At 45.7% G+C, this 10697-nt stretch overlaps 1 protein-coding gene across 1 annotated transcript in view; it reads right to left on the bottom strand.

The window, feature by feature from the left end:
- Amacr (alpha-methylacyl-CoA racemase) overlaps positions 1–10160 on the bottom strand; it is a 13814-nt gene extending 3654 nt beyond the window's left edge. Inside the window, exons 1-4 of the mRNA XM_021208652.2 lie at positions 9860–10160; positions 8361–8504; positions 6557–6717; positions 2646–2832 (exon numbers count right to left, since the gene is read on the bottom strand). Coding sequence (XP_021064311.1) covers positions 2646–2832; positions 6557–6717; positions 8361–8504; positions 9860–10103 — 736 coding nt within the window. The 5' untranslated portion in view covers positions 10104–10160. The remainder of the gene's footprint in view (positions 1–2645; positions 2833–6556; positions 6718–8360; positions 8505–9859) is intronic.
- Between the last annotated feature and the right edge of the window lie 537 nt (positions 10161–10697).

Below are 10697 nucleotides of genomic sequence, written 5' to 3'. Positions count from 1 at the left end.
ACAACTAAAATTTATGTAACTATAGAAACATAAACAATTTTCTGTAAACAATATATATACGTGGCTGTTGTGTGATGTGAAGTCCCTCTGTCCCCAGGGCTCTGTGACCAACACAGACTGCACCAACCACGAGCCCTTTGTCTACCACTGCTAAGTCCAGAATTTTGAAGTACATCTTTTTTTTTTCAAGATTCATTTATTTATTTTATCTATATGAGTACACTGTAGCTGTCTTCAGACACCTCAGAAGAGGGCATTGGATCCCATTACAGATGGTTGTGAGCCATCCTGTGGTTGCTGGGAATTGAACTCAGGACCTCTGGAAGAACAGTCAGTGCTCTTAACCTCTGAGCCATCTCTTGAGCCCCCTAAGTTTTATTTTTATTTCTGTATTGAAATAGTGAGTATTTTATGGATGCATCATCTGAGTTATGTTCTAAGGTACTGTGTCTGGTAAAGGAACCTTGTAGCATAGAACACTTACTCCTGAGTGGCTGAAAAAAATGAGCAGTGTTCTTTACTGAAACAACTGCAGCTCACTATTGAATTGTCTTTTATTTGGAAGCTGTTATGGTTTCCCAGTTCTGTATGCACTTCTTTTAATCATTAGAACCTATACCATGTTATTGAATAGAAAACAAAAGGGAATAAAGGTTTAATGGGTACACGGTTTCTCTTAGTGATAAAAGTATTTGAAGTAAGTCTTTAAATATAATTTCAGTTTGGGCAGAGATGAATCATACTTGAGCTACACAATCCTGTTCCATAGTTTAATCAACTATATTTGAGTTGGTAAAGTTAACATATGCAATTATAAAATGTGTTAGGCTGTTTATAAAAACAATCATGGCAAAAGTATATACAAATAACTTGTAGCAGTACATTGCATTTGAAAAACTACCAAACAACTGAACTTTAAAGTAGGAAGGTAACTGTATTGTATCAGCTTCTTACATAATTGAAAAAAATCACCAAATACATATTAATCCCACTTCTAAAGCACCTGTATCCTTAAAGTGTTCTGTTCTTCAAAGCTGTTAGGAATGGCACATTCAAGTTCTCGCCTGTGGGACTGTGGGGTGCATCAGTCAGCCATCATCAGAGAGAGAGAGAGCTGCCTTCTTGCAGTAGATGAAAATCAACTGGGACTCACAACAGAACAATGTGCAGACAGTGCTCCCCCTGTCTCTGAGCACTCCTCCCTAAATGGGGTATCTTTATCAAATTCCTTCTCTCAAGGCTCAGGGATCCATGAAGAAAGACTTTAAAAGCCAGAGCTGATGGATGACCCCAGGGAAACAGATCTTCCAGACACAACAGGATCATGTGACCCCACAGAGACAGTAACAGCATGCACAGGCAAAACTCCAGCCCTGGGAACAGGGGTAAATATAAACCACACCCTTAACCAGGAAGGAATTTGTAACTGATGCCTGCTGGGAAGGGGAAAGGGAATGTCACTGAGATTCTCTAGTATACTCCAGGGCTGGTCCCATGCCCAGGAAGGTAGAGCTGTCCAACACAAAATGAACTCTGTGTGTGTGTGTGTGTGTGTGTGTGTGTGTGTGTGTGTGTGTGTGTGTGTGTGTGTGTGTATGTGTGTGTGTACACCTGCACACATGTGAGTGTACGAGTTTACAGTGGGCATTGTTTGGGGCTGGGTTTTTTGTTGTTGTTGTTTTGTTTTGTTTTTCTTTTGGTTTTGTTTAGTTGTATTTGGTTTTGACACAAAAAGGACATAAAGTTGGTTGGAAAGGGAGAATCTGGGAGGACTGGAGAGAGGAAAAGAATATGACCAAAATATACTCCATAAAATTTTTAAACAGTAAAATAATTGTTAAGTAATAAAAAAGACCTACAAAACACGGTGGAGAGCAAATGAAAAAGATGCTAAACATCACCCTCTGGCCTCCACATCCATTTACCTATGTAGCCAAGTCTAGCCTGGAATTTTGTATGCTTTCCCATGAAGCTCCCTCTGTCTCTACTTCCTGAGTTGTTCCTGGATTACAAGCTGTGCCTACCATGGCCAGCTTTACTTTGGAGTATACCTAAAGCCACATAATTAACTGTAGTGTAAACTTTAATCTGAAACATTTCACATAACAAAATAATTCCAGTCCAACTATGTCACAGGGAAAGACGCAATCCCCAAATTCCCTCTCATGTATAACAATGTGCCATGAGGACAAGAATTCTCAAGACAGGATAATTTCCAAGGTACCAAGGGCAGTGACATTGTCTGCGTCTCACTCACCAAAATCTCACTGCACTCCGGTGGCTGTACCACACCATACTACCATAAGGGATGCCCAGGAGGGAACAAGAGCCAGGAGGACCGACATACTACTTTTAGGAAAATTAAGGAAGGTCTGGGCACACAAGGCAGGATAAACACCCATCCATGTCAGATGCAGCACTGGTTTTCCCACCAAATGGGTTGTTAAAGTTTTCAAGTCCTGAGCTATTTTATAGAGTAGTAAAACGGTCAATTTAAGAGACAGATGAAATGCTGACAGCTATTGCTACATTAGCTAGAAAGACAGATGTGTATTAAGAAGACATCGTGGGATTCAAAATGTCTCAAGGTCAAGATTAAAGAGCTCACAGTGAAGCAGATGGGAGACTCAGAGCTAGCTACTTACCTTTAAGCAGCAGTGCGTAGAACTGGGGTTCTATGGCGCCTACAGCCATGAAACCCCCGTCTGCCGTCTTGTAGGTTGTGTAGAAAGGTGCACCGCCATCTAACATGTTTTGCCCTCGAGGCTGTTTCCACAAACCCATGGACTGGGTTTTCCACAGGAAAGAACTTAAGTATGCAGTTCCTTCCACCTTGGAAGAAGCAGGACACATTATATGGATGCAGTACTCAAGGAAGCATCACTGGGGGAGGGGAGGTTAATCTTTATGTAACTGCTTACTTTACAGTCCAGGACAATTACATCTAACCACACAGTTTCTTTGACATTTCTGCAAATTGAGGTAGAGAAGGCTTATGGGAGAACACCATGGGTACACTCTTTAATTCATGAGATAGTTTAAGACTGAAAGGAACTACATTTATTCTCCTCTCAAATACTGACAACATGTTGATGGTTTTGAAGTCAGGTAAAGGTACATGGGTGCTCACTGAATTATTCTCTCTACTTTTGTTTGTGTGTTGAGTACACAGAGGTCAGAGGTCAATGTCAGGTATCTTTCTCAATTGCTTTCTGACAGAGTCTCCTACTGAACCTGGATCTCACCAACCTAGCCTAGCTCGCCAGGAAACCCCACAGATCTTCTGTGTCTGCCTCCCCAGGGCTAGGATCACAGGCAGTGCTATCTCAGAACACTGATTAGCTGGCTGGCATATTCAGGCCAGAGAATGTGGAAAGTTTTTAGATTCCATACTGGACCAATCTCATAACAAAGTGTTCCTGCTGAGAGTCAGCCCAAATGAGACACACGGCATCACTGGAGGCCACAGGAAAAAAAGACCCAGTGCAAGTAACTGTCACCTCATCTGAAGGCCCAACAGTGACTACCCCAGCAGGCATCTCTCTTACTCTTTTACCCACACACTATGTAAGCTACTCAGACAAGAACAGCCTCAACTTCCCAACTTGGCCATCATGTGGGCCCACAGCCTGCATATAACTCACAACAAGAGGTCGGGGTACTCTCTACAGAGAGCAGGTACAACAAAACGGACCTTTCTACAGTTACCCTGACCCCGTAGTTTCTAGGGGGCAGCACTGTAAGGAAACAGGCTCCATGTCATTCCTAGCCTGCCAGGATCATAGGTTCTGTTGCTAAATAGCAAGAAGCTACTGATCTGTCAGAAAGATATCTGCATTGCCTAAGTCAGTGTCTGCAAGGGCTCATGGGGCTAGGAAGTGACAAATGAGGTTTAGTGACCCCGTTGACCTGAGTCCTTAGCCAACAGTGATTGTCCCCTAGTGTAAGTATGAGCCCCTTAAGGAAAGGTTAGACTTGCACACACACTCAGAGCTCACTGTTGTCTACCAATTAGGCAAACCTAACTAGATACGTTCTGATGAAAAGTAAAACTATCTTCTGTTTACATTTAACTATGAAGAATCAATTACCTATAGTAAACGGTGATTCCTTACAACTCCCAACTCCACAAGAGTTCTTAGTCAGCCCCTTTTGGATGGCACACCCTGCCCAGATGGGGATAGTGGAGGGAAGGTATTTAAAGGCCTGGTTTTGGATCAAATTGTGCTATGGCACTGTTAGAGATCTGTTCGTCTCTGGAGCCTACAGATTTCCAATAGCTGATGGAAAGAGCCCATCTCCTTTAGGCTGTGTGGCTCACAGGAAGGCAGGCACATGGGAGCCATGGAGCCCTATTAGTGGCACAGTGTGAACTTCCTGCTGCTGCTGCTGCTTTCTCATGCCGAGGAGGTACAGTCAAGGGATCCAGTTAAGTGGCAAACCCCACACTACATCCCCCAATGAACACTACAGAGAGGGACCAAAGGGGCAAGGTGCGTTGTGCTCCATGACAGAATCACAGAAACAGACACAGCAGAGGGCCGAGCATCATCTGTGAGAAGCAAACAGCCAACCAAGGCTCAAGGTGAGCAGGTCCAGTTCAAGAAGGACTGTGTAAAGTGACCCAGTGACCCACAGCAAGGTACATTCTCAATCATGAGGTGTCCACAGGCCTCTGACACTCTGGCCATTAGAAGTGTCTCTTGACACTTTGTTACCTTGGTTTCCATGGTGACACTCCCTTCTTGTTCCAGGCTTACTGATCTTCCCCTGTGCTGTTCTTCTCCTACTCAGCTCTACATGTTAGCATTCTGTCTTCTCCCCAGGGAACCACAGACTCTCACCAGGTTCCCAGCTTATTCCCAAATGACTGCAAGAGCTGTCACCAGCCTGTACCTACTTATTCCCCCTGGATACTGAAAAGCTACTTCAAACTTGTGATGAACAAAACTAACTTCCTTTTACTCTGGGAAAAGAAACTCACAATCACAAACCCTCACAGAGTGAAGTCAGCACACAGTGACAGACTAATTAAATTCCCTAAAAATTCTGACACATTGGCCTACTGCTCATTTTACAACTCTGACAGGGTTGTAGAGTAACCCTGGAGATGGCAGAGCTAGTAAAGTGCAGAGGAAGGAGGAAAGAACCCAGCTGTCAATCTGCACACAGCTGGCTGTCTCTTCCCTCCCCAGCCTCCCCTGGGAGCTGGTGACACCGCCCCTTAGCTTACAAGCTAGAAATCTGCCTCTGTCCTCACTTCTTTCTTCTTTCCCCACCGCTACAGCACCAGCCACCCTCTGCAGCAATTTTACATCCAGCATTCTTTAATCCAGTCTTACTCTAACATTAACTGCTTTAGCACGCACCCTCCCTCATTTGCTCAGTAAACCCCTGTTAACTGGGCTCTCTGACTCTAGCCTTGCCTCCCTCAAATCCATTTTCTGTTCGCCCTCCAAAGATCTCTCAGCATGCCACATGTGGCAGCTCTGGACTGAACCCTTACCACGGATCCGTGAGACCTCAGGGAAGTGTCCCTGCTTCAGGACAATGTACAGCTCTCTCCCTTTACATGCCCTTTCACTTCCAATAGCTACAATTTGGATTAACCGCCATCTGAAAATATTAACTAGAGAAGTCCGTACGTAAACTTTATTAGTGCATATTTTATAATATTCTGGTTTTAGTGTTGTTGATCTCTTACTGTATCTAACTTATATATTGTGTATGTGGGTATATCTGGGTAAGATGACGTACTATAAAGTTGAGAGTTATCTTCAGTTTCTTGCATCCAACAGGACTTGGATCATGCCCATGCCAGAGACTGAGGAAACAGTATATTCACCCAGGCTGAAGATAGAGATCACACAGGGAAAGGACTCAGCTGGAGGAAATGAGCCCTGAAACTGAAGTATCTCCTAAGAGAGGCAGCAAGAGGTCCGGACAGGAAGGCCCACCTTCCTTAGCATCTCAAGAACCTGCCCCACTGGCTGCAAACCCCCGCTGCAACTCAGTTTGGAAGGGTCATTACTTGGTAGCTCTAGTTTAGTCACAAAAGATAACTTGGTGAAAAACACTGAAATACAACACAGGAATCAGGCGAGCTGTTCCAAGTTTAGAGCGTGCTTCGAGAGATGGCTTAGCGAAGATGCCTGCAGCCATGCCTGACAACCAGGGCGCCCCAGAAGCCTCGGGTAAAGGGCAGTACTGACTCTCAAAACTTGTCCTCTGGCCCCCAGAGACATTCTTACACACTCACACTAAATAACTAAGGTTTAAAGCGCCCCATAGCTGGCTTCGATATGGCGTTCTGATGCATACAAAAGGGTGAGGCTATTTTAAAGCAAAAGACCTCTTGCCAGACGTGTTGGCATTTATCTTTAATCTCTACATTCAGGAAGCAGAGGGAAGTAGAGCTCCCTGAGTTCCAGGATAGCCAGGCCTACCCAGAAAGATCCTGCCTCTCTCACGCAGAAAGATTTGAGGCAATCACAGGTGATAACTGAGGCACAAACAGCAAGGCTAGCATCCCGCCCCGCCCCCAACTGATACTCACCATGTTCGAATCGATGACCTGCCCTCGGCCAGAGCGTGTGCGTTCAAAGAGAGCCAGCACAATGCCCAGTGTGCACATGAGGCCCCCACCACCAAAGTCAGCCAGGAGATTCAGCGGCGGGTAGGGGTTCTCACCGCTGCTGCCGATCTTTGACAGGACGCCTGCACCATGGACAACAAATTGAATGCCCCTTTTAAGTGAACACAAGAATACCTTAGAGGGACAGCCCATCTTTATAGTCATTGTACTAAATGAAAACAGTGCACAGTGCTCTTCAAACTATGAACCCACTGAGTCCACTTACAAAACGTCCACTTACATAACAGCAAAAGAAAAAAGAAAAAAAAGAAAAAAGAAAAAAATCATCCCAAATGACGTTTTCAATATTTTATTAAAGTCTTCACTTACTAAGTTTTAAAGAAGACATAATTACTATCCATTTTTTCCTGGCTCTAAAACAGTATAATTCACTTTGAATTTTATTAAAAAGAGATACAAGAATATAATCATACACAAAAAGGAACAGGAATTAAGTTTTGAAAATATGTGGAAAGCCCATTTTTATACTTTGGCCAGTTAGGACGGTTTATATTCAACCTTTCAATATCTTCTTACAGAGAATAGATTTGCTTTCATCGGTAACACGAAGCTCTTATACATAATAGAGCCAGGCTATTCGAAAACCCATCTTCACAGATGCAGATTCTAACAAAGTGATAGCGAGACCTGAAAACCATGGGCTTTGAGCCGGGCTCACAGATGTCTGGAATGATGGCTCCAAGTGATTCTTGGTGAAGGAATGTCAGAATCAAACCGAATCAGCTTCCCCACTAAGTAGAGTGACCAGCTGTTGGGAGCGACCCTGTTTGAATGTTAACTGCCTTGTCAGCCATAAGTGCTTACTTACAAAGTTTTGGCCTTTAAGTATTAGCTTAGTTGAGATTTCTGTGGGAAAAAGTTGAGGCCTCTGTGGGAAAGTACTACCCCCAGTTAAGAACAAATAGCTATAGATCTTGTGGACAGGTACCTAGCAACCCATTCTGTTCCGTTCCTCCTGCTGAACTTTTTACCTAGCCAATATCCTGCTTTTGTTTTCCCCCAGAAACAAAGCGATTCTGCGTCATCCCCCTCCCCATACATACCCTGCTTCTGTGGGCATAAAACCTGCCTGGGAACAATAAAAGTTCCGACAGCTTGATCATCAGACTTGCTGTCCTTCCTTGTGTTTCTTGCCTCTCATTCTCTCCCCAGGTGGTTCCCCAGACCCTGTTCGACTGCCCTGCGGGCCAGGACAACCAGTTATCATATTACCTTGTCTCTCACTCCTAGTCGGGATCCTTTGAAACTGACTTCCCAATTGTAGAAAACCCAGGGCTACTACTGATTATTAATGGGTTAGGGTGGGGACAGAGCCTAAGGACAGCAGTTCTAGAAACTCATATCAACCTGTTTTAACAACCATGTTCTCTCTGCCAGATGCATTAACATCTTCACACTTTTAAATTCCTGTTAATCAAGGTTGGGGCTAGAAAGATAGCTCAGTGGTTCAGAGTATGTACTGTTCTTCCAGAGGACCCAAGTTTGGTTCCCAGCACCCGCCTAAAAGGGTCTGCAACCCCCTGTGGCTCCAGTTCCAGGTGACCCAGGACACTCTTACCAGCATACACACTCACATGCATATAACCACGTACCCACACATAACGAAAAATAATAAATGTTTTTAAAACCCTTGTTAATCAATGTAACTGCACTTCCTGACTCTGGAGCCAGTGCAAAGTGTTTTAGAAGAGCCTTTCCAACATACCTGACAAAGCCAAATAGTTGATGTCGTGGCCAGCTACTTTGGAGAAAATTCCCGACTGCCCAAACCCGCTCAGCCTGGCATAGATGAGCTTCGGATTGTCCTGCAGTAGAGTCTCTGGCCCAAGCTGGAGTTTCTCCATGACACCTTTAGAGGAAAGCAATCAATTGTTCGGTGGGGTTTTGTGGTTGTTGGTTTTATTTGGTCCTGGGACAAGGACTGGGGTGCATATATCACATACGGAAACAGACCTGGCTCCAGGTCCTCCTAGCACCCCCTCAGTCCCTTCCTGGCATATGCTCCAGCCCCCAACCCTGAACTTTCCATCCCAGCCCGGGGTTGCCCTTCCCCAAGAGGCTCTTCTCTATATAATCCAGACATTTTGAGCTCCCCATTCCTCCTCTTCTTCCTTCCTCCTCCCTCCTCCTCCCCTCTCTCTCTCTCTCTGCACTCCTGCGACCTTTCTCTCTTTCTCTCTCCCTTCCCTATCTTTCCTTTCCCCATGGCAACTTTCCTGGTCCTTAGGGTCAGTGAACTACTACTAGAGAGCAGCTTCCCAATAAACCAGCCTTTAATATAATCTAATCTGGCTTGAACTGGCTCGTTTCACAAGCAGAAAAATAACCTATCAGTTTTGTTTTTAAAGAGAGCACGAATCAAACATGGGAATAATTCCTTTTACGGGGCAAACCAAAAGACACACCCTTGCAAGTGATACTAACATGGTTTGTTGTGATCTTGGTGAAAGTTGTCAGAATTAAGAGTCAACCAGAGAAACTTCTAATCACACTGACCACACTCATCTTCGATTCGGAGCATTTTTACATTGTGACGTAATCCTAAGTGTCCCCAGTGCTGTCCTCAGATATGCTTGCGAGAACTAAAAGAGTTAAATATAAATACGCCTGGTGACTCATTCCCAGCCCATTCATTGTCAAACTTACTGGCATCCTGGTATCTCACAGGTAATATTAGAGAGGAGCCAGTTGGAATGGATACTCTGAGCTAATACAGAAGGAAATGCCTTCAGATTTGGTTCAGGGTTTGTGACAGTTGCAAATGCCAGTGTATAGTTAGATGGAGGTGCATGTCACCAAGCATGCAAGTGCTCAAAAGCTGATTCTGTTAACGACATGGTCGTTTGTCTACAGAGCACTAAAACAATGTTTTCATATGCCCCAAAGTAAATGAGGTGATCTTGAAGCTGGAACTTGGAAACACCAGCAATTAGAGAAAGGTTAACCGTGGTCTGTTAATGGCTTTAGAGCACAGGCATATCACATATCAAAGGGTCGATGGTTCTATTCCTATGTGAAGTTTTTCAATCTCTTGCACTAGATTCTCATACGGTTCAATACCTCCAAATAATAAAGGCAAATCTGAAAGAGTGCTTGGGGGTGGGGGGTGGGAATCAAGCAAATTAAAAGTCTTAAGAAGGAGTCAGAGAAGCTGGGAGTAACCGGGCAGGAGGGAATGTCAACTCGCAGCGCCGCAGGGCTCACCGCAGCGGAAGGGCTCCAGCAACACGTCCGCGCGTGCGCACAGGCGCCGCAACACCGCGGCTCCCTGAGAGCGCTTCAGGTCCAGCGCTAGCGAGCGCTTGCCTCGGGCCAGAAGACTCTCGCCCACCGAGCCCAGCCGGTCCACGCGCACCACCTCGGCGCCGAAGTCCGCCAGGACCATCCCGCAGAACGGCCCCGGGGCCAGGCCTGCCAGCTCCACAACCCTGACGCAACGCAGCACCATGGCCAGCCCTAGGGTGAGAGCCGAGCGGCTCTGCACCCGCCCCGCATTTTATCTGCCCCGCCCCCTGCACCCCGCCCCGCCCCTCCTCCCTCATGCGCCTGCGCACCGCCTCCTGGAAGGCTGCGCGCTTGCGCACTTCCTGCCCTCCCTAGACGTTGGGTCAGTTGGTTTAGCTGCTCAACTTTGGACTCGGATTTAGATCATGAGTTGCGTCCTTGACCCCGTGTTGTGCAAGTCCTCTTCAGACACTTTCATCGCGCCACCTGAATCGCTACCCTCACCCCCCCCCCCGTAAGTGATTAAAGGTACTCAACTCCTTAGATCAATGTAAGGTGGCAAGGACGTTTCCTGTGTAGACCACTGGGTGTCTCCCTCGCCGCCCTGAAAACTAGTTGTCATCCTGCAAAAGTTCAAAACCTCTCCTAGATGCCCCTAGGGCCAGGGGCGTAGATAGTTGCTAAACCCGTGCGCAGAGGCCAGTACCGCTTAAAACGCCCATGGTGTGCACGCCTATAATCCCAGCATTTAAAAGAGTCTGGGATGTCAGAATTATTCATCTCGGGTTAAAAGGGAGAGCTTTAGAAATGAATCTGG

Source organism: Mus pahari, chromosome 11 (assembly GCF_900095145.1).
Source record: "Mus pahari chromosome 11, PAHARI_EIJ_v1.1, whole genome shotgun sequence".
Taxonomy (NCBI): Eukaryota; Metazoa; Chordata; class Mammalia; order Rodentia; family Muridae; genus Mus; species Mus pahari.
Note: the sequence above shows the minus strand (reverse complement) of the source record. Positions and strands in the feature narration are given on the sequence as shown.